Source organism: Cnephaeus nilssonii (genome assembly GCF_951640355.1).
Source record: "Cnephaeus nilssonii genome assembly, chromosome: 5".
Lineage (NCBI taxonomy): Eukaryota > Metazoa > Chordata > Mammalia > Chiroptera > Vespertilionidae > Cnephaeus > Cnephaeus nilssonii.
This window is the reverse complement of record NC_137076.1, coordinates 89,450,183-89,472,225: the sequence shown is the minus strand read 5'-3', so window position 1 is coordinate 89,472,225 and position 22,043 is coordinate 89,450,183. Positions and strand designations below refer to the sequence as shown.

At 45.4% G+C, this 22,043-nt stretch overlaps 1 protein-coding gene across 2 annotated transcripts in view; it reads left to right on the top strand.

Annotated features, from left to right (window-relative positions):
* The window catches only part of GLRA1 (glycine receptor alpha 1), a gene marked incomplete at both ends in the record, with an annotated part of 60,799 nt that overhangs the window by 26,626 nt on the left and 12,130 nt on the right, over positions 1–22,043 (top strand). For both annotated transcript variants that reach the window (XM_079770357.1, XM_079770356.1), the window contains 3 exons: positions 3,086–3,213; positions 9,011–9,078; positions 20,359–20,582. In XM_079770357.1, coding sequence (XP_079626483.1) covers positions 3,086–3,213; positions 9,011–9,078; positions 20,359–20,582 — 420 coding nt within the window. The remainder of the gene's footprint in view (positions 1–3,085; positions 3,214–9,010; positions 9,079–20,358; positions 20,583–22,043) is intronic.

Here is a 22,043-nt window from a genome sequence, read left to right as displayed (position 1 = left end):
ACCATTTATAAAAGGCTTTCCCGTACATGTAGCATTGGATGAGTCAACACTTGAAAATCTGTGCTCTAATTCCTTCTCTCATTAAAGTGCTGTGTGACCTGAGGCCAGTTACCTAACTTCTCAGAGTCTCTGTCTCGTTCAGCTCGCCCCGCCAGGGTTTTTAGTGAGTCAGTACCAGGTGACCAGGCTGCAAGTACCTTGCAGACACTCAAGCTCAGGTAACCAGAGGACTCTTCAGCGCTGGGGAGGATTCAGGTATTAAATGGCACATTTTGCTAATAGCAAATGGTGAGTGATAATTTGGGGTGGATTCATTCTCTCACTGTGCCACCTAATAGGATTCAGGCTTACGAAAGAGGCCTAAGGGCCACGAGATCGCCTGTGCTCTAGTAACTGCTGGGAGGGCGTACTATGTTCTCAAATCTTATTATCTGAGAGGAGGGGCTGGACAGAGAACAGGAGCTTATGAAAGCTTCATCACTGCCACTCCTGGAGAGGTTCTAGAAGTGAATTATAGCCGCAGAAAAGTCGTAAATCAACAGCTGCCTGCTTGCGGTCCCCTTTGCTCACACCAGAACCGCAGAGCGGCTGTGAGTCTGGTGAGTCTGGTGCTGAATGGAGAAGAGGCTGGGAATGTGGTACTTCCTACCTGTGGGCCATGGAAGGTACCTGGCAGGACTTCCCAGCCACATGGGGTCCGTGGTGCAGCTGAAAGCAGTGGGACCCAAAGAAGTCCCCAGACTAGTTCTGAACTACTTCAAACACACACACACACAATCACACACACAGCAAGTCAAGAGCAAGACAATAAATATACTGAATGTCTGCTCTGTTCCAAGAACTAGGTGCTGTTGTTTTTTAGCTGTGCTACCTCAGTTACTCCTTGTGTAAAACTAAAATGACATATGAGGCAATGGAAGTTCAGAGAGGTTAAGTAACTTCCCCAGGATCACACAGCTAGTATGAGACATCATTGATTCCAAATCACCCGTGCTTTTCACTCTTTTTTGCACTATTCTATTTTACATCTCACAATGCATTTGAGAAGCACACACATGCAATATACACACCACATACATACATCCACAAAGGCATCTTATACATTCATATCCTATACTCCATGTACACATGCCCACACTAAATGTCACACTGAACAGCATACTTCACCATGATCCCAGGTATTCACATTTTTGCACATACAAATCTATGTAACAGGATCCACTATCCACCCACAAACACCCCCATGCACACTCTACTCCCCACACATCCATCCTCACCCACACAGCTGTACATATAATATGCATACACATCACACCTGAAAACCCATCCGCTTCACACAAAGTCACAAACATCCAGTCACACACATGAAAACAGTAAAACGCATTTGTCCTGTCAATCAAAACTAGCTCTTCAGTCTATGAATAAGGGACCTCCAGATTATTAAGCATGAGTGTCTGCATCATCCTGGAATGCCTTCTGAATCTTCAAAGGAATACCAGGCATTGCTTTCAGTATTTTTTGATTAGTGGGTATAATAGTCTAATCATTTTAAAATTATTGATCCACGTATGCATATTTACGAATATACTACTCGCCAGGATATTTGATTAAAGTAGCAAATTATTCAGTCACTCATTTACTGTGCAATTACTGAGCACCAATTATGTTTTTGAAACATCATCGTGGACACAGTAGGAGATTAAAAGAACAAACAAACAATAAATAAAAACACCATGACTCGTGGTCTTAAGATACAAACACAAGTAACTATACTTCGAGGTAGCATGGCCAGGACCTGCTGAGCGAGGGGTGTGTAAGGAGAGGGGGCCAATGAGATAAGATGGCTGGGACACTTCCACGCCTAGAGGATGGGGAGATATTGGGGCCTCCAGGGACGCTGTGGTCTGGAGAAGCAAGTTTAGGAAGAAAGCTGTGGCATTCAGGGTGGGAAAGGAACCGGAGGCCCAAACAGGACATCTAGATGGACACGCCCTGCAGGTGTCTGCAGATAAGGAAAAGGGGCTCCAGCGAGAAGCTGGCATGGAGACATCGATGTGAGAGTCCTCTGTAAGAGGTGATCACTGAAACAGGATTGATGAGGTCAGAAAAGGGGCCAGGGTACGAACAAGAGGGGTGGAGAGCAAATCTTCAGGGAGCTGATGTCCTAGTTGGCAACACACAGGCGCACATCTCTATACCTACACTCCCTCCAAGGTACCAGCCCCTTGGCACACACGACAGGGTGCCTAGCTCAGGGTCTCCTGGTGGCATTTCGGGACAAATGGTTATCCTCCAACCATTTTTGACTCCTCTAGAAATCTGCGCACCTTTGATTGAGAGCGGCAGGTGGAGGGCCACTGTCCTTAGACCTCAGTAACTCTTGCTACGGTATGAATGAGCCTAAAAGCACTTTGTTGAGTGGGAATGGGGGGTCGGTCACTTCCACCAGCTGTGCCTCCATGTTCCCAACAGACTTTCTAAGTGTGTGTTTCATGAGATACTAGTCCCATAAGTATAGCATCTAAGCTAGTTAAAGGCTCTGAGAAGACCTCGGGTAAAGATGCCTGGTTAAATTTGTGTTCCCAAATGCACTAGACTTGGGCAACTTTCCTTTTTGTTCAATTAGTGACCGATTCTGAAGAGAAACTTTGGGGAAATCTGGGACTACTTGATCTCTAAGATTCTTTCGCTGTTCCATGGACCCATGGGGCGGGGGGGTGGGGAGGGAGCAGGGTGCAGGCACCCAAAACACAGGGCTGGGCCTAGTGGGAGGTTAGCCCTTCAATCTCCTCTCCCCTCTCCCCGGGAGACCTGCAGCCAAGTGTGATTGCTCTAATCCCCAGGCCTGCAGCCTTAGAAGAGGCAGCAGCATCTCAGCAGCGGTCAGACACTCGGCTGCCTGCCAGGATCCCACGCCGGCTGATATTTGGGCTGGATAAACAATTTAGCCTGGGCCTTCCCTCATTAAGGACCCGGACCTGTATTACCTATTTCTCGGGTCTACAAGGGCTGGGCCAAGCTGGGATCTGACCGCGCATGAGAAAGGGCCATCGTTAACCCTCTGCTCTCCTCTCTCCTTTTTTAGCCTTGCTGCTTCTAAGGAGGCTGATGCCGCCCGCTCCGCGCCCAAGCCCATGTCTCCCTCGGACTTCCTGGATAAGCTCATGGGGAGAACCTCTGGATATGATGCCAGGATCAGGCCCAATTTTAAAGGTAGAGAAAACTTTCCTTCCAGATCCCCAGGCACCTGTTTTCCTAGATTCAGAAGCAAGCAGCATGGGATTGGATGGTACATACATGGCAGGAGCCCAGGCCTCCCCTCTGCCCTAGCCCGATGCTATTAATCAGTTCGGACTGCTCCCCCACCATGCCCACACAAACCACACTCAGACTTAACAGCCCTCTGGCTGCCAGGAGTCTGTGTATGAGTTGAAACCTACTTGCTACCTCTGGTATAATAGATAGATAGGTAAATGTGGCATGTAAAGAAACGGGGTCAAGTTTGGTTCAGGCACAAACTCACTCTCTGAACTCAGATAACCCTCTTCCTCTCTCTGGGCCTCAGTTTCCTCATCTCTGCAGTGATGAAGCTGTCTATCTGTGGGAGCTCTGGGACTCCCACCATGTCCCCCCAAAGGGAGGAGCAGAGAGCACAATGAACAAGACCACTCTGCTTCTCCTCGAGTGGTCCACTTCTACTTGTTTTACATAAGAGGCTTCCAACTGAAATTCACCTCCTGGAAAGGTCCCAGGGATTAACAAATAATTTTTGAAACTTCCTAGTCTAAACCAGAGTCACAATTTCATATGCCTACAGGAATTAGGTAGGTAATTTCAATGAGTGAGGGGAGCCAGGAGTAAGGCAATAGGGGGTGGTAGAGACTATGGAGAAATAGAGGTGCAGGCCCTCTAAAGGGGACAGCCTCTCCTTAGCCCCAGCCCACAGTTACCCAACAGGAATGTGGGCCCCGTGTTGCCAGGTCACCCAGTATTCCGAGAAGAGCCAGAAATGAAGATTTATGCAAAGTTTCTTGATTCCTAAAATATGTACATTCAAACAGAACATGTTTGTTGAGAGCCAAACATGCCTTGTGGGTAGCCAGTTTACAAACCCTCCCCGCAGTGACCTGAGGGGTTTCTTTTAGCTCTCACAGTCCTGGGAGATCTCAACAAGAGGGAGTCGGTTCCTTTGGTGCCTTAGGAAGCTGTCTCCACCTCACACTGCCGGGAACCAATTCCAGCATGTAATAATTACAAGAGTTTCACCAAAAGGTTGGTGAAACTTGGGTGGCTCAACAAGGGTGAGCCACATATGTAATTTACCTGTTGGGAATGACTAAATGGCACTTCCCCCAAACCTGAATAGGATAATCACTTGCTGCCAGACAGCTCAGGGCATTTTATTGCCTCCTGTTGGCCAAACACCTGAACAGCTGTAGGCTATTCCCCAAACTGACAATGCTTCTGTACCCTTTGAAACCTTACCCTTTGAAGTGTATATTTCCACCTTGCCTTAGGACAAATTGTGTTAAATAAATAGCACAGGATCCTTAGGCAAAAAGGAATCTTTAGCTCCTTTTAGCTGAAGATCCTCTGACCCCCCAATGCTTTTCAAAATTATCTTTCGTCTTTGGACTCCTTCTTGAATCTACACATCAGCCCCTTTCTCCAGATTGCTGAACCCTTTGTAAGGCTGGGAAAAGAACCCCAGCATCACACTGCTGAGCAGAACCCTGCAGGTGCAGTCCTAGGACCTCCCGGGAGCCTGTGCTCACGAACCTTCCTCCCAGCACCCCTGCAAAAATCTTATTTCAAGCACCCACTGTCAGCCTCCTCATCAATTTTGATTCCAGATGCCCTTCCTCACTTCTCCTTTTAGCACAAGTCCAAAACCAAACAAGGGAGGTGACAGCTGGTACAGCTTCCTAGTATTTGCTCACTTTACCCCCATTCTCAGTGCTCTGCAGGTAGAAAACTGTCTGAGAGACGCACTGAGGTTTGTTGGGGCCCACCTCCACCCTGCTTATCTCGAGGCTCCTTCACTCCCCTGGCACTTTATTCCCAGGGCCACACCTTCCAGCACTGTTAGCATAACCTTGGTCCCCTCAAGGGCAGGTAAGTCAGGACCAAGGCTGCTGTCATACATAGCACTGGGTCCAAGCCCTTCACCAGAGTCTCAATCTCAAACACCCAGAGGAACTAGGCAGATATGGCACATGAGTGAGGCAGGAGGAACATGAGGAAAGAAAACTAGAGAACACAGGGCTAGTCTCAGGGCACCTATTTCTCAGCTCTGGCAGTAACTGCCTAGTAGAAACACAGGCCCTGTGCTGCTGGCCCTCCAAGACTTGAGTCTGGAGTTTTGTGAAATCTTTGAGGTTGGCAGCTAAGTCAAAAATTTTAGAAACGCCGTTGTCCAAACCAAACACATTGAAGAACTGACCATCAGGTTGTGTCCAGTTTTCAGGAATTCCGATCCACTATGCCCCCTAGTGGACACTCTCAGAACTCCATACTGAGTGCCGTGGTTTTGCTCTCCTTTGTTGCATGTGCATGCATCCCGGGTTCAGGTGTTAGCTATCCTTTGTGCATACCATTGTACCTGGCACATAAAAGGCCCTCAATAAACATTTTGTGAATGAATGAATGAATGAATGAATGAATGAATGAGCCAACCAACAAATGTGCTAAGGCTTAGAGCAGTTAAATGACTCCTGAGCCATGCTGTCAAGGCTGTAGGGACTTTAACCCAGCTAGCTACTCTGACTCAGTTCTTTATCTAATGCTAGTCATTTTTTCTTTTATTTACTAGCTTACTTACTTAGCAGTGAACATCTTTAAGAAATAAAATTTCACCCAGACTATAAAACCATTGAATCAGGGCCCATCCTCTCCCCACTCTGAAAGCCTTCCTCCAAACACTTGGGCCCAAGAATCTACAGATCTAGATCATCTTCGTCTCCTGACCCTGTGTCATCTCTAGCCCCTTCAGGCCCCTCCGAGTAGGGCTCTGAGCAAGGTGCAGCTTCCCGGAACCCAGGCTGGAGCTGGAAACAAGGTTTCTCTCTCTCCCTGGTGTTGAGGGCTGAAACACTGGCATGAGGAGGGGACCTCCAGCCCCTGACCCCCATGGTCCCTTCATACTTCCACCCAGACACCAGTAAGATTCCCCAAAGCCCCACACAAACTACAGAGCTCCTGAGAAGGCCTCTGTGACCCAACACACTAGGAAGAGGCCTGCATTGTTTGAAAACCCAGTGATTAACCACTCCGCAGTTTTCTTCAAGCACCAGAAATGTTGCCTGCTCCTGGCTCTCCTGAAGACAGGGAAGACCGGGAACAGCAGGCTCGGCCTGCAGAACACAGTGGCAGTGCAAATTGTAATAGGAAGTAACAGAGCGGGAATATTGGGTTCTAGAATGCCCGCTACTTACCTGATGCGTGTGACCCAGAGTGAGTCACTTGCCAGGCCTCTGTTTCCACATCTGTGAAATGATCCAGCAGCCGAGGCCCCTCCGGCTCTGATAGTCTGCATCTCCTCCAAGACTCTGTGTCGGACAATGGTTCCCAGGATCAGGGGCACAGCCGATGCAAACACATACACAAAAGCAAAATTAAACTTTAATATTTAATGAAATATATACATTATCCTGCTGCCAAAGGCAGCCAGATTGTAATTTTCTTGAGGATAATTTCATTTCAGATGTATGTCAATGACTCTCACCTCCCCATGGGGTCCTCTGGGCAGGCACCCTCTCGCACACATAAATCAGGACCTACTTTATAGGGGAATCACAGCACCAGGCACTGCATGGGGCTGGGTGGGAAGTCTGTGCACGTGATTCAAGGCACAGGCAGTAACTCTTTAGGGCATCTTAATGGTATGAGGCTAAATGAAAGAAAAACCTGGGTCTGAGTCTAAATGAGAAAGAAAAAAAATATCTAATGGGCCTTTGTTTAGGTGGAAGTGACAAGGAGGCAGATGTCTACTCAGCATAAGAGACATTTTTTAGCAGACAGAGCTATCACCACAGAATGGACCACTCAAGACAAAATGAGTTCCCACTACTGGAGGTGTTCAAGCACTGAGCTTTGAGAGGGTGGCTGGTATAGCAGGTTCCTAAACCTGGCTGTGCATGAGAGTCACCCAGGGAGCTCATTACAATACAGATTCTGGGCTGATCTCCAGAGATTTGGCTTCACTGGGCCTGGGGTTGGGCTGAAGAATCTGCAGTTTAACTAGTTCTCCTGGTGATGCTACCTCCAACAGCCCTGCCTGCACGTCAGTTCGGGTGATCTTTAAGAAACCTCCCAGCCCTGAAATCTTATAACCTTGTAAGTTGAATGACTAGCTTCCATAGGGAATTCCAAACCACTGGAGCACAGAGTGACTACCCAGATAAGGAGCTACTCTCCCAGATTGATGGGAAACTGCAAACCAGAACAAGAAGGGGTGGGCCTGAGGTGAAACAGCCAATGAGCACTGGAGCTGTGTCCAAAACCCAGGGATCCTCACACTCCCCTGGAGGAAAAACCTGGATTCTCACCACAAGAATGAGTCCCACCCTCTACACTAAGACTTCTGAAAAGAGGGAAATCTTGGCTGAGCTTGGGTGAAATGCTTGGGCTACTTTTTCAAGGGTGACAGAGAGGACATGGTAACAGGACACAAGGATATCTGCTTCCTTCTTTCCACAATCAGAAACTTGGGTTCAAGTCTTGGCTCTACCACTTGCTGGCTAAATCAACCCAAGTGAGTTGCTAAGATTCTCTGTGCTCCACCTGAACAGCAGGGACCGTTAAGTTTGCCTTGCCTACCGCAGGCCCTCATGGGGAGCAACAAGAAAGTGGACCTGAAAATTTCACAAATTGCACATTGCAGTCTAAGTCTTACCCACCTTCAAAGTCAGCTCAAGGTCATCATCTTCATGAGTTCTTCCCTAATACCGCAGTCTCCAGAACTTCTCTTGTACCTGGGATCCTACTGCTTATGTCACTCTTACCCACCGTCTCACATTTCTTTCTGTTTATTTAGGTTGGCCCTCTTGTCAGCTCATGTGGATGCCCAGTGCTTAAAATCCTGGATTCTGCCACTATATGACCTTGAGCATTCCATTTCCTTTTTCTAACCTCATTTTTACAAGAACAGCCTTTAAGACCATTCGCTTTGGAATTAGACAAATCTGAATTCAAACTCTGATTTGTCCATTTACTAACTGTATGGCTCAAGACAAATAACCTCTCTGAGCCTCTGTTTACTCATCTGTAAAATGGAGATAATAACCATGCCTCCTCGTGGAGTTACAGAGAGGATAGAAGGAGATCCATGTTAGTAAAACTCAGCCCAGTTGCAAAACCTGTAATGCTCAATAAATGCTAAGTGCTATAATTAATAGCATAAAATTAGCTTCAACTGGACAGAGGTCCCTCTAGCAATATGATTCCAAAAAGCAAATATTCCTCCACTTCTCTCCTATCTTTTGCAACAGGATTCAAAAAGCCTGCCTAGAAAGTATTTAACAAAGACTTATGGACTTCCCTTGAGGTTCCCTCTGGATTCCTCAACTGGTAATTCCCATCAACGCCCTTTCAGGCAATCATTCTTGGTTCATAAGTTCAAGGCAAGGAACTCACTGTTCCTTGTGATTCCCAAGATGGCCTCCAAATGTTGTAGCCGTAAATACATTTCAGCCACAAATTAGCAGGCGGCCGGTGGGGTTTGGGGAAGGGATTTCAACCATATGGCAGGAAGGTGAATCATCCTGCATTAATGAACATACATCCCGGCTCAGACGATGGTGCTCTGCACCTGGTGCTCACTCGGGGACCAGAGAATCTGGCAGAGTGGTGTGGCTGGGAGTCCCAGATGCTCGGGGTGGGGTGGAGAACAAGCAAGGGGCTCCTCACCAAGGGGTGTCCATCCCTGAGGTCAGTGTTTCAGGCACGGGTCCTGTCCTGTGGGTTTCTTCATGGCTATGGAGCTAACGCAGGTATCTCTCTTGATTGGCAGGTCCCCCAGTGAATGTGAGCTGCAACATTTTCATCAACAGCTTTGGTTCCATTGCTGAGACAACTATGGTGAGTGAGTCAAAACACAAGTTGCTATTTCCTGTGGGGCATCTCTCTCTCCCTGAAATAGTTCCCCTCTGCATTGGGCTTCCCAAGGAGGTGGGGAATCTGGTGTGCTTGTGGGTTTCAGGTGGTATAGCGACTGAACATTTTTACTGCCCTATTCCATGTTTTAGGTGAGCACATATATCTGAAAATGGCCAAAGAGCCAGCAGGGCCTGCACATGCCAAACACCCAGGATTGCAAAAACAACATCATATCAATGGGCTAAAGTTTTAGACGAAAACATAAAGACCTACTTGTAAAGTTCAAGTGCAACTTGAATAGCAGAAGACTGGATATAGAAGCTGAAATGGATATGTTGGGTTGATTCTACTCTACTCTCTACTTTTGTATGTACTTAAAAAGTCCCATAGTAGAAAGTTTAAAATAAATTACACTAGAAAAAAAAGGCTAGAAGGAAAAATACTAAAATGTTAAAAGCAATTATCCCTATATCATAGATTGATGGATAATTTTATTTTCTTCTTTAAGCATTTCTATATTTTTCAAATTTCTACAAGGAGTAAATATTACATTAGTAACTATGAATAGGTACAATAATACTTTAAATTTTTTCTCACTCCTTGAAAACAAAAATAATCCATTGTGCTTATTTTGAAGGGAGTGATTTCACTTGTGAGAAAATAACAAAGGCCATTTATAGTCATCTTTTTATGCCCTGGCTGGTGGCTTAGTTGGTTGGAGTGTTGTCTCACATCAATGTTTCTTTCTCTCTCTCTCTCTCTTCCTTCCTCTCTTTCTAAAATCAATAAATAGCCCTAGCCAGTTTGACTCAGTGTATAGAGCATCAACTCAAGGACTAAAGGGTGTCAGGTTTGATTCTGGTCAAGGGCATGTAACTGGGTTGCAGGCTCAATCCCAGCCCTGGTCGGGATGCGTGCAGGAGGCAACCAATTGATGTGTCTCTCTCACGTCAATGCCTCTCTCTCTCTCTCTCTCTCTCTCTCTCTCTCTCTCTCTCTCTCTCTGTATGTGTATGTCTACCCCTCCTTTCCACTCTCTTTAAAAATCAATGGAAAAATAAAATCAATAAACACATCTTCTGGTGAGGATTAAAATAAAGTCACCTCTTTATGAGCAGAGTAAGAAAAGCCAGTCACCAAGTACTATAGACAGTACTTCCATAAACTCCTCTAAAGCATCCATTTCTGGACATCCACCTGTGACTAGGCTACTTCAGGCTTCCAATGAGTCTTGTTCACATTACTGCAAAGAGTTCTCAACTTTCATAAGGGAGATAACTAACAAAGCCCCCAGTGGGGAGATCAATGATCTTAGACAGGAAATGCAGGACTGGCAATGAAGTGCTTCCTTGGGAGAGGTCCCCAGGTGACAGGTTTCCCCTTACTTATTAAAGTTAATCCAAAGTAGGAAGGAGTTGCCATTCTCCAGCTTGCACATCCACAGTACTGCGATTTTCCCCACACTGGGTTCTTAATGATCTATATGTGTTTCATTTGCTTTGTAGATGATTTGGGGGGAGAAAAAAATCTAAAAATCTCAGAACTGGCAAAAAAAACTCAAGAAACTGTCTAAGTCAGTTCTTTGTTTTACAGAAAGGGAATCTGATGACTAGTGGTGACATCACTTGAGCAAGGTCACGAGGTCACAGAGCATGGAATGGGTACTTTCTGCAGCAGCCAAGGGTGACCCTCCCTTCAGCTCTTTCTCCCCCAGCTCCCACCAACCAAACCCATGTGGGCCACTTTCCCATTCGAACCTCTTTCCTTATCACTCAGAATACAACAGCAACAACCACATATTAAACACCGCTGTGTGGTAGGCAGTATGGGGAGTACTTATGCATATTACCTCTCCTTTAGACTCACAACAGCCCCCCTGAGGCAGGAAATGTTATTTCCATTTTACAGATAAGGAAACTGAGCATCAGAAAGGTTTGGTCATAGGGAGTTAGAGCTGAAAAGAAACTTTTTTTAAAATCCTCACCTGAGGATATTTTTCCACTGATTTTTAAAGAGAGTGAAAGGGAGGAGGAGAGACAGAGAGAGAGAAACATCAATGTGAGAGAGACACATCTATTGGTTGCCTCCTTCACGCGCCCCTACCAGGACCAGGGATCAAGCCTGCAACCAAGGTATGTGCCCTTGATGGGTATCTAACCAGGGACCCTTCAGTCCATGAGCCGACGCTCTATCCATTAAGCCAAACAGGCCAAGGCCGAAAGGAAACTTATTGAACAGACATGTTTAGGCCCAGTTCCAGGCCAGGGCTCTGCCTCTCCAATCACGTGAAGAGCAGGTTGTGCACCCTGGATCCCCGGTAATGTGGACATATCCTGTGCCAGAAACTCCCCAGGTTGTGTCTGCTCTGCAGGAGCAGCAGGAGTGCCAGCAGCTCTATAAACAGCTGGAGTCCCCGAGCTTGACTGTCTGTTTCCCAGGGCCTGGCCTTGTTCACCAGACCTGAGAGCAGAGACAGGCAGCCAGCAAAGCAGCAATGGTCTCAATTCATTCCAGACCAGCGGAGGGCTGAGGCTTCCTGTCCTTCACCTGACCTTTCCAGGGACTCTCTTTAAGTCTAAGCAGCAAGACAAAGGTAGAAGTTGGAAAAGGAGTGAATGAGGGAGAGGTGGGAAGGGGCTCCTGATCGAGAGTCTCCCTCCGGCAGTCTCCAAGAGCAAGATCTGGAGCTAGAACCTTCTGGGAACCACCAGCTTGTCTGGACATGCATACTATGAGTGTGCACTATAGCCTCTATGTGTCTGAGTAGTATGCATGCACATGAGTGTATTGTGGAGTTGTTTGTACAAATGTACACATAGGCATGTGCATATTTATATGCTAGTTTGAATGTATTTGCACATGTAACCTCAAAGGGAAATGTGTATGGCCATGCATAGGAATAAGTATGTGTATTTCTGGTTATAAATGTACATGTGAATATGTATAAGTATGAATGTGCATGTATCTGTGTATGTATATATGTAAAAATATGAGAAAGTATTTAAGAGTGAGTGTACATGAATGGTACTATTTTCATTTATGTAATTGTGTGTGGATATTTGCAAATATGTGAGCACATAGTGAGGTATGCATCAGCATGAGGCATCATATTTATATGTGTGTCTATGCATGTGCATGTGAATATATGTACAAATACATGTGAATAAGTGAAAGAGAATTTACATGTGAATCGGTATGTGAGTGTGAGTCTCTCTATACATGTGTGCAGGTGTGCATGGGAGTGTGCACATATGGGGGCACGTATATCGCTCAATTCATGTGGAACTATATGTAAACAAATGAGAGCGTGTGTGTGTGTGTATTGGTGTCCTCTGGGCATGAATCCCAGTATTTCCATTATCAGGTCTTAAGCTGCAGCCTCTCTTACCAAGGGTCAGACTAGCTTGGCTCAGATCCAGGCACACTGGCCAGGACCCTGGGGATTAGTGACCGCCTATCCACAGTATGCTTATGGACAGCAAAACTCTGGCACATGGTTGTTGTTATTACAACAAACTTTGTAATAAGTCCAATAAAAGAAAGAGAGAAGTAGGAATGCAGACAAACAACCTAGTGTGCGCCCGACTAGGTCCTCCCCTTGACTGTGCATACATTGTGGAGACACACATCTCTGTAGAAATAGGATGGCGCAGTAGTACAATTTGTGTTTTTCTTCCATCATGGCCTGGAATCTGTCCACATCACTACATGTTGGTATACCTCATTCCTAACTCTCCACACACCACCAAATTTGGGAACATAATAGGTAATTACTAGTATTATTATATTCAATATATGACAAAATGACTTTAATCTATGTTTCCAGACTTTATGGCCTACCTGTAAAATTCCATGGTCTGAACATCATTTCATGGTATTTAACCACCCTTCTCCTGATGGACCTTCAGGCTTATGTAGCTTTTCATTATTACAAATGAATTTTCTTGTGTATAGCTCTTTGCCCATTTCCTTAGGATATATTCCAGAAGTGGAATTACTTGATCAAAAAAGCATGCACTTCGTTTTATTATTTTGACAGATATTATTGCCCAGCTAACTTCCAAATAAGTTTTAATAATTTACTGTCCTCCCAACAGTGTTCATTTCTCGTCACTCTTGCCAACCCAAGATATTACCATTTATTTTTTATTTTACCAGATAAGTTTTTTAATGGTACTTCATAGTCATTTTTAATTTTCACTTCAGATTCTTAGTGAATTTGAGCATCTTTGCATATGTTTATTGGGCAGTTTGAATAATATTATAGGTTATTTTTTTAACATGTACTTCCCTAATCCATTTGGTTTAGTTTAGTTTTCTGTAAAGTATTTGGTGGTGGTTTACTTTTCTCTGATTAGATAGTAATATTTCCAATATCATTCTTAAGTAGCCATTATTCCTCCACTGATTTCAAATGCTCTCTCTTTCATAAAGTAAATCCCCATATAAAAATAAAGAAAGAAAGAAATCCCCATATATACCTAGTCTGTTTCTAGTCTCTGTTTATTGCCCATTGCTCTGTTTGTCTGTTTCTGCACCAATGCCACACTACTTTCATTACTAGGCTTCACATTATATTTCTATGCCTGGGAGAGATAGTCCTCTGTTGTTCTTTTTTAAGGTTTTTCTTGACTTTTTCAGCCCATTTTCTCTGCCACATGAACTTTAGAATCCCCTGTCAACGCCTATAAAAATTGCCTCCAATTTTTGAGATGGAATTTATAGATTAATTTGGGAAGAAGTGACATCTTTAGTATATTTTATAAACATGGTGTGTCTCTCCATTTATGTAGGTATTCCCTTACTCTTTTCAGTAAAGTTGAAGAGTTGTTGTTTTTTAAATATATACATCTCACACATTGCTTGTTAGGTTTATTCCTGGATAGTCTGTGGGGTTGGTTGCTATTGTGGATGAGATCCCTTCTTATGGTTGCATTTTCCATGACACTCTCAGTCTTTCTACACAGCTAATGCTAGGTCACTTCTTATGCTCATGGGTTGGGGGAATCCAAGAAAAATTATATTAAATGTCATCCAGTTTGATATGGTTCAATACTCCACAAAGCCTTGGTAAACTGGAGACTAAGAGAAGGCCACAGAGAGAGCTCTCAGAAATGCCACCAGCGTCTGTCACAGGCAGAAAGCGAAATCATAGGCAGACTTGGTAGCATCTGCAGGGTGACTCTCTCCCGACAGCACCAAGGGAGGCATCACCAGCATGCGTTTACGACAACCCAGGGGGCTCTCCCTCAGATGAGATTCAGCAAGGTTGACTCATAACAGTCAAGCCCACAAAAGATAAGCAGGTAAGTAAGACTGCCAGGTCATTTTCATTTATGACGGATCTTTCCATTCTAATTAGAGGAATGCTCTCGTCCTCCATGAATGCACTCCCTGACCACTCTTCTGAATATTAAGGGAGCCAATCAAAAGTTGTTTTGATGTACCTGGAACTGGAGAAAAAAAAACAGTCTTGAAGGCACGCTCACCAGGCCGTTTTAGGGGTCTAATAAGACACCATCCTCACCTCGCCACACATACACCCTCCTTCCAGTGACAACAAAGCTGGAGTGGTCCTGTTCCCCAGGTGCTGCTGCCAGGTTCCTGCTCCTCCGCCTGCCCTTTCTTATACTACTTATCAATGTCTCCCACATGTTTGTAAAATAGTTCTCTAAACAAGACACGATCAAATCAATTAAGGTTCCACTTACTAAATCACAACACATGCCAGTCTTCAATCATGGAGACTGCACAGAGGTCCCTGTGATTGATGCTGAGCCTCGCCCAGCTCCTCTCCTGCACACTCATCTCTGCTGTTAGTTTAACTCTCAGAGAGCAACCTTGTTTTCCACATTTCCACATTTGTTAGTGTCTCACTATGGTGCCTGGACTGCCAACACTGTCCTCTTTCCACGTTAGCATCCGCCCTTCAATTTGCAACCTTTGGCAACCACTTATGAATCCGTCTCACTGCTTAACAGGCCAGTGCAAAGTTCCCCACCTAGCACTATCAGGATATGTATGAGCCAACTATCTCATGAGTTCAGTAGGACACAATGCACTATGTCTGCCTGCTACCCACTCCTGGATTCATATCTCTGCTCTAGTGCCTACTAGCTATGGAACTTTGAGCAAGATGCTTAACCTCTGTCTAACCTCTCTGAATTTCAGTTTCCTGCCCTGTAAAATGAGTGTAATAATACCCAGTGTGTTGGATTGATGAAAGGTTTAGGGATAGAATGTATATAAAGTTCCGGCAAGTGCCGAAACCGGTTTGGCTCAGTGGATAGAGCGTCGGTCTGCGGACTGGAAGGTCCCGGGTTCGATTCTGGTCAGGGGCATGTACATTGGTTGCGGGCACATCCCCAGTGGGGGGCGAGCAGGAGGCAGCTGGTCGATGTTTCTCTCTCATCGATGTTTCTAGCTCTCTGTCCCTCTCCCTTCCTCTCTGTGAAAAATCAATAAAATATATTTAAAAATAAAAAATAAAGTTCCAGCAAGTGTTAGACGCCCAATAAAAGGAGCTGCTATCAGCATGTTCACGTAATTATTAAACTCACGCTGGGCTTTAGTGATCCCCTAGAGACAAATGAAGATGCTCTACTCCACTGGTCAAACCATCTACAGTTCTTTATAACAAATGTAGCTCTGCTTGTGTGAGATCCAAATGAGAATGCACAGGCAGGGTGGTGACTTAGGAGAGTTCAGGGCACAGAGCAGGCATCCAGAGCCAAGGAGGCAATGAGTCAGGATCTGGGGAGTCGCCAGCACTGGACTCCAGTGTAGAGCAGACAATGGGTCAAATTGGAGGGCCAGCGAAGGAAAGAGTAGAAGTGCCAGTGAACTGCTGGACCTGGGACAGAGGCTTTTTGTCCTTCCTGCTGATTGTGGGTCTCTACAAATCCACAGGTACATAACAGCAGCCAGAGGCAGTATCCAATGGCACTGAGGCATCATCAAACTGTTGCTCAGTGCAATTCTGAGAGATCCGGGGTAGTATAGTCTAGTGGTTAAGTACTTGGGCTCTGACATTAACATCTTGGGTTCAAATCCCAGAGTTGACACTTATAGCTGTGTGATGTTAGAAATAGTTCTTTAGCCTCTGTATACCTTGATTTACCTCCTCAAACATCACTGGCCTCCGAAAGGTACTGGTCACATCTCAGAACAATACCAGATCTAGAGAAGCCAACTTCAGGAGGATGGAATAGACTGATAGGGTCCTTTCAAATGCCACCTTCTCTCCAAAAGCTCTTCCAGATTCACCCATCCTGGCTGAAAGTAATCTCCATGTCTTGAGAACAATACCTAATAGCCATTTGTTAGGTACTGCTCTCAATGACCCTTATTACTTTCAGTTTTGCATGGTAGATGTTTGTATCCATATCTTGCCTGGCCTGCTAGATACTTCAAGGTCAGTGAGGGTAGAAATCAAGACCATGTGCCTCCACCCTCACTGTTCTCCCTCAGGGCATAATGTCTATAGAGTTTAATTGAGTTACAGAAGAGACGTCCCTTTGAGGGCTGAAGCGCTTGCTGAGACTTAAGCAGGTATAAGAATCTTGTTCTTTGTCTACCTGTTGGGTGATATCTCTTGGTTCTGATGGCAATGGTTTCTCCATCCCCTTCCCACCAACACACTCATCAGGCTCTTAGCTCTTTCCTACTAAAATACCTCGTGCATGCTACTTCACGACAATGCTGAGTTTAGAGGAGTTTACTGGGAAAGGTTGGAATCTGAAATTAGATACAACGGGGTGGGGGGACACAAATCCAACCAAAATTAGACACAATGAAGAGAGGGTACACAGAAAGCCCTGAATAAATATTTGGTGAATGTCAAAATGAACTAGTTAATGCTTCACCTTGGTCTTACAAGCATGCCAATTGCCCAATTTCCAGAAATCAGACCATCAGGGAATCTCAGAGGCAAGAAAGGTGAGCCAGTGCTAAAGACTGTTGAGCTAGAGCTCAGGAAATCAATCCCTCCCGCCTCAGACTTAGATGAGAGTGTGAAACCTAGAAACCATTACTGGGGGTGGACCTCGAGGTTCTCAGGTGGAGGATTCAAATGTTGCTCCCTGGCCCATGAACCTGAACATGGACTGCCCCCCGCCCTCACCATGTCGAACACCAACCCATGTGAGCACAGGGCTAAGTGAGCAAAACAGCATTTAGCTTTCAGGCTATTGCACCAATTACATTGATCTCTCCCAAACTGCATTTCCCACTGCTGTTCACCAATGAGGCAGGAGAAGTCAATGGCAGCTGCTGAGGGGAAGTGGGGCTGCCTGAGGACACCCAGATACCTTCTCCAGATCTCAGCTCATGCCTTTCATTCGTCATTTCATAATGAGACCCTACAGGGCTTTTTTTCTTCTTTTAGGTGGTATATATTTGTATTTTTACAATCAGCATGCATTACTTTTGGAATAAGAAAGAGTAAAATATTTTTTAAATATCAGTAATAACAAAATAGAGACTATTCCTGTCCATGAAAGAGTGTTATAAATATGTTTTGCATACATATACTTAGATTAAGGGAAATGCATGATGCATTTATAAAGTCTAGCAGCAAGCATCTGGCTTAGAATCCAGCCACTTATTTCCTTCATGAATTCACAAAAATTACTTAATTATTCTGAGCCTGAATGCCTTCAACTGTAAAATGGGAATAAGAACTGTAAAATGGAAATAATAAGCTAGTTTTTAATGATATCATGAGTATTAAATGATGTGTAGTATGTTAAAGTATCCACTATATACCAGTTTAATAGATGTATACAATCAATAAATACACACCTTTTCCTATTGAAAATAAAAATGAAATATCAGCAATAAAATGAAAACATAAATAATGTCCCTCTATAGTTAAAATTCGTCATTGCTTCATTGCTCCCAGGATGAGGTCCAAAGTCCTCGGACGGCTCCTGAGCCCTGCCTGCTTCCCCTCCCCCTCATTCACTTGCTGTTCTTCCAGAGTACTGCACTCTTGCTTGGTCTCTAAATGCCCTTCCTCTTTGGCTCAACTATATCTGGTCTCGCCTTAAATACCATGTCTTCTTGGAGCCTTCCCTGCCCTCCACCCCCAAGTCCAGATGTGGGGGGAGGCTGTCTCCTCTCTCTACCTAGCACCCTGTACTTAATCCCTACCAGAGCCCTTACCTCAGTGCGGTGTAGACATTACACTGTAGGCTCTGTGTCTGCATAAATATGTCTTTCTTGTTCTCGGAATATTCTCCAGTGCCTAGAACAGTGCCTGGCATTTACTAGTTAAACGTTCTTAATTACACAAACAAAACTAGTAACAATTAGCTATTAGATTTGAAAGGGTTGTTAAGAGACCATCTAGCCTAGCTCCTTTTTTTTTTTTTTTAACAGTGAGACCCAGAGAAGCAATTCAGGTCTAATCCCTGGTCCTTTCCTGAATTGCTGTGTGATCTTAGAAAATGACTGGGTGAGTAGGTGGGCTGGTTCGGGAGAAATAGAAGCTCAAGTTCATCCCCTCAAATTGTTGCCAATCAAGGAGAGGAGATAAAACACACACAGTGAGGAAGTGCTAAATTAAACGTTTCTGGTGATTCCGTTTTGCTGGGAGATCAGAAAAGGAAGCGATCAGGGAAGCCTGAGGGCAGGAAGGCCCCTGCAGGAGGTGAGGCTAAGCTGAGTGGGCAGAATTCACTAGGCTGTGAGGATGGGAGGCGCATAGCCCGGCACAAAGCCGGCTCTCCACCCCGTGGGATGTGCGCATGGAGGGTCAGACGCTGCGGATGCTGAGCCCAGCTCTGCCACTTCTTCCTTACCCTCCTCACCATGGGAATCTGGATGTCTAACTTGCAGGAGTTTTTTGATGATTAAATGTGTGACAGTATCTAGAACAGCGCCTATGCCTAACAGATCATTTTAAGTAGTGCCACTTTCTTTTCTTCCTTCCAGCCACATACACAGGCTTGACATGTCACTGGCAAGAACACCAAAAGCACAGCTGGGGTTTGGGGGCTGAAGGCTTTTTCTGCCCAACCATTCACAGTATGTTTACTCTGATAGGACTTCTCTCTCTCTCTCTCTCTCTCTCTCTCTCTCTCTCTCTCTCTCTCTCTCTCTCTCTCTCTCTCTCCTGTTAAATCCAAGAGAGAAAGCTGTCTAACCCCTGGTCAGAGGGGGCCAGACCAGGAGCTGTCTCTGACTGTCAACACCCAGGTCTGGCCTGAAGTTCTCCCTCCACCACGGGACATATAAGACATGAGATTATGAGACTAAATGTCATTTTCTATGGGACTGGAGGGAGAGGCTTCAATTAAATTATAGAACAATCCTGTAAAATACCTTGGAACATTTATAAAGCTACTGATATTTCTGTAGGCAAACGGAATGAGGCCTGTGCTGGGAAGAACTTGGGGGGGAGGGGAGATGTTTGTTCTGGTTCACCCCTGCTGATGACAGATTGAGTGATCAGCATGTAGAAGCAGCACTGCAAAGGAAATGCAGCACATCTCATTTACCGGCACCTTCCAGGAAAGATCGGCAGAGGGTGGAGCTCATGAGTGGAGCTCATGTCTTGAAGGAAAGCATGTAAAGTTGGATTTGACCTGAGGTTATTCATCTTGTAGGACTTTCAACTCTTGTGGGAATCCAATAGAGAGAACTATGGTCTTCTTCTTGGGAAAACTCAGATGTACCCTAAATTCTACTTGCAGTGTCATGATAGTGATGGGACCCAGGTTTATAATGCCTCGCTAACAAAAATTTAAAACTTTTCTTTGCAACTATTTCATTTCATTACCCAGTTCCCAGCCTTGGAGACCTAACCCTACCACTAACTTCTTCTCAGGTTGTGAATGGGAACTACGGACTTTAGTTCCAGGCATCAGCTTTTAGTCTTTCCTCTTGTCTTCTCAATCTGTCTAGACTAGCAGCTCTCGAACCAGAGTGCAAGTGAGAATTACTGCACTGACAGGTTGATAATAAAAGGGGGACTTCAACTTTATCTCTTATCTAACAGGATGAAAACAGGCACTTATTAGATAAGCCTGAACTTTATATTTTTTTAACTTCATAAAAAAATAACATTTAAATAATCTCAGTTCAAGTTGAATATACTCGATGGGGCAGTTAGAGAACATTCTGGGATGGTTTTTGCCTGATGCATGGACTTGTCCGACTCCCACTAAGCTGCCACCACACTCGAACCACATCCTCCAGAGGGTTTGGGGGACACGGGCTGGAAGCACCCAGGACCTAACCCTTGTCCCCTGGCTGCAGGACTACAGGGTCAACATCTTCCTGCGGCAGCAGTGGAACGACCCCCGGCTGGCCTACAACGAATACCCCGACGACTCCCTGGACCTGGACCCGTCCATGTTGGACTCCATCTGGAAACCGGACCTGTTCTTCGCCAATGAGAAGGGGGCCCACTTCCACGAGATCACCACGGACAACAAGCTGCTCCGGATCTCCCGCAGCGGGAACGTCCTCTACAGCATCAGGTGAGCCCAGGGCCCGTCGCCTCCCTCCTCAGCACCTGCCCTGCCCCATTGTCTTCTGGGAGCAGACAGAAGAGGCGGGTCAAACCGGTGAAGGGGCCTTGGCAACCTGACACCTTTGCCAGATGGGCCGAGCCAGCCCAGAACGTACACTCAGCGAGTAAGAATAAAATACCGGGCAAAGTCGTAGGGGCGAGTGGTTTATTCTAACCAGGGAGATCCAGGAAGCATCTGGGAGAAGTGAGGCCCCAACCCTTACCCAGAATTTCGATAAAGAAAAAGAGGATTCAAAGGCAACGATGGATAGCAGGAGCATGCAGCTACGCAGGATGCATAAGTTCTAGAGAACTGCTGGACAACACAGTGCCATAGTTAACAATACTGTGTTGAATGCTTCAACACTTGTTAAGAGGGCTGATCTCATGTTAAATGTTCTTACCAAAATTTTTAAAAATAGCAGGAGCAAAGGCACAAAACCTGAAAAATTCCAGCAACTTCACCGTAAATGGCCTGCCGGTGAGTGGCACTGCTCACAGGTACCAGTCAGGGCTGCTCCATCCCTTCTGAAAATGCTTCCCATCCTCCTTACCTTGTTCCGGGTCCAGGAAGCTGGGCCCCCTTCCCCAGCTTCCTGCAGATACTGGTCAGAGGCAAGCTTTCAGAGTCTCCTGCTACCCCTCCCCACCTAATTCCCAATCTTGTCCCCCAAGACATGAAGAAAATGACTAATGTCCATGTGATTCTTACAGATCACCATTCACTGAAATGTACTTACTAGGCTGGGTCCTTTACACAGATGATTTCTAGTCCTCCTCACAACCCAATGAAGTAGGTTTTATTGTGCTCATTTTGCAGATTAGACAAGTGAGGGCCTGAAAGTTGAGTACTTAGCAAAGTTCCCACAGCTAATCTGATGTCCACTCTGAACCTTAAAGAACAGGGGCGTGGCATTCAATGGGCACTCAAATATTTGCTGAATGAAGATGTTTTTATTTGAAAGGGCTTAAAGGGAGCACTGATCCTAAATGACTCCCCCTCCTCACCCTCCCATTTCTCAGGGGACTAAACCTTTTCATTTCCATTAGAAGGTGAGCTTTTTAAAAAAAAAATTATTTGTATTGACTTCAGAGAGGAAGGGAGATAGACGGATAGAAACATCAAGGATGAGAGAGGATCATCTATCGGCTGCCTCCTGTACACACCCTACTAGGGATCCAGCTCACAACCTGGGCATGTGCCCTGACTGGGAATTGAACCATGATCTCCTGGTTCCTAGGTCAATGCTCAACCACTGGGCTGGAAGGTGAACTTTAAATGTCCAGGCTCATAGGAGAGGCTGCACAGGTCCCAATCCTCGGATGTGGCTGAAAAGCAGACTGGCTGGGAGAGGGGACTTAGAAATCTCTCCAGGGAAAGTAGCACCACAGAGGGGCAGGCTGGGAGGAACCAGAGGCAGATGCCTTC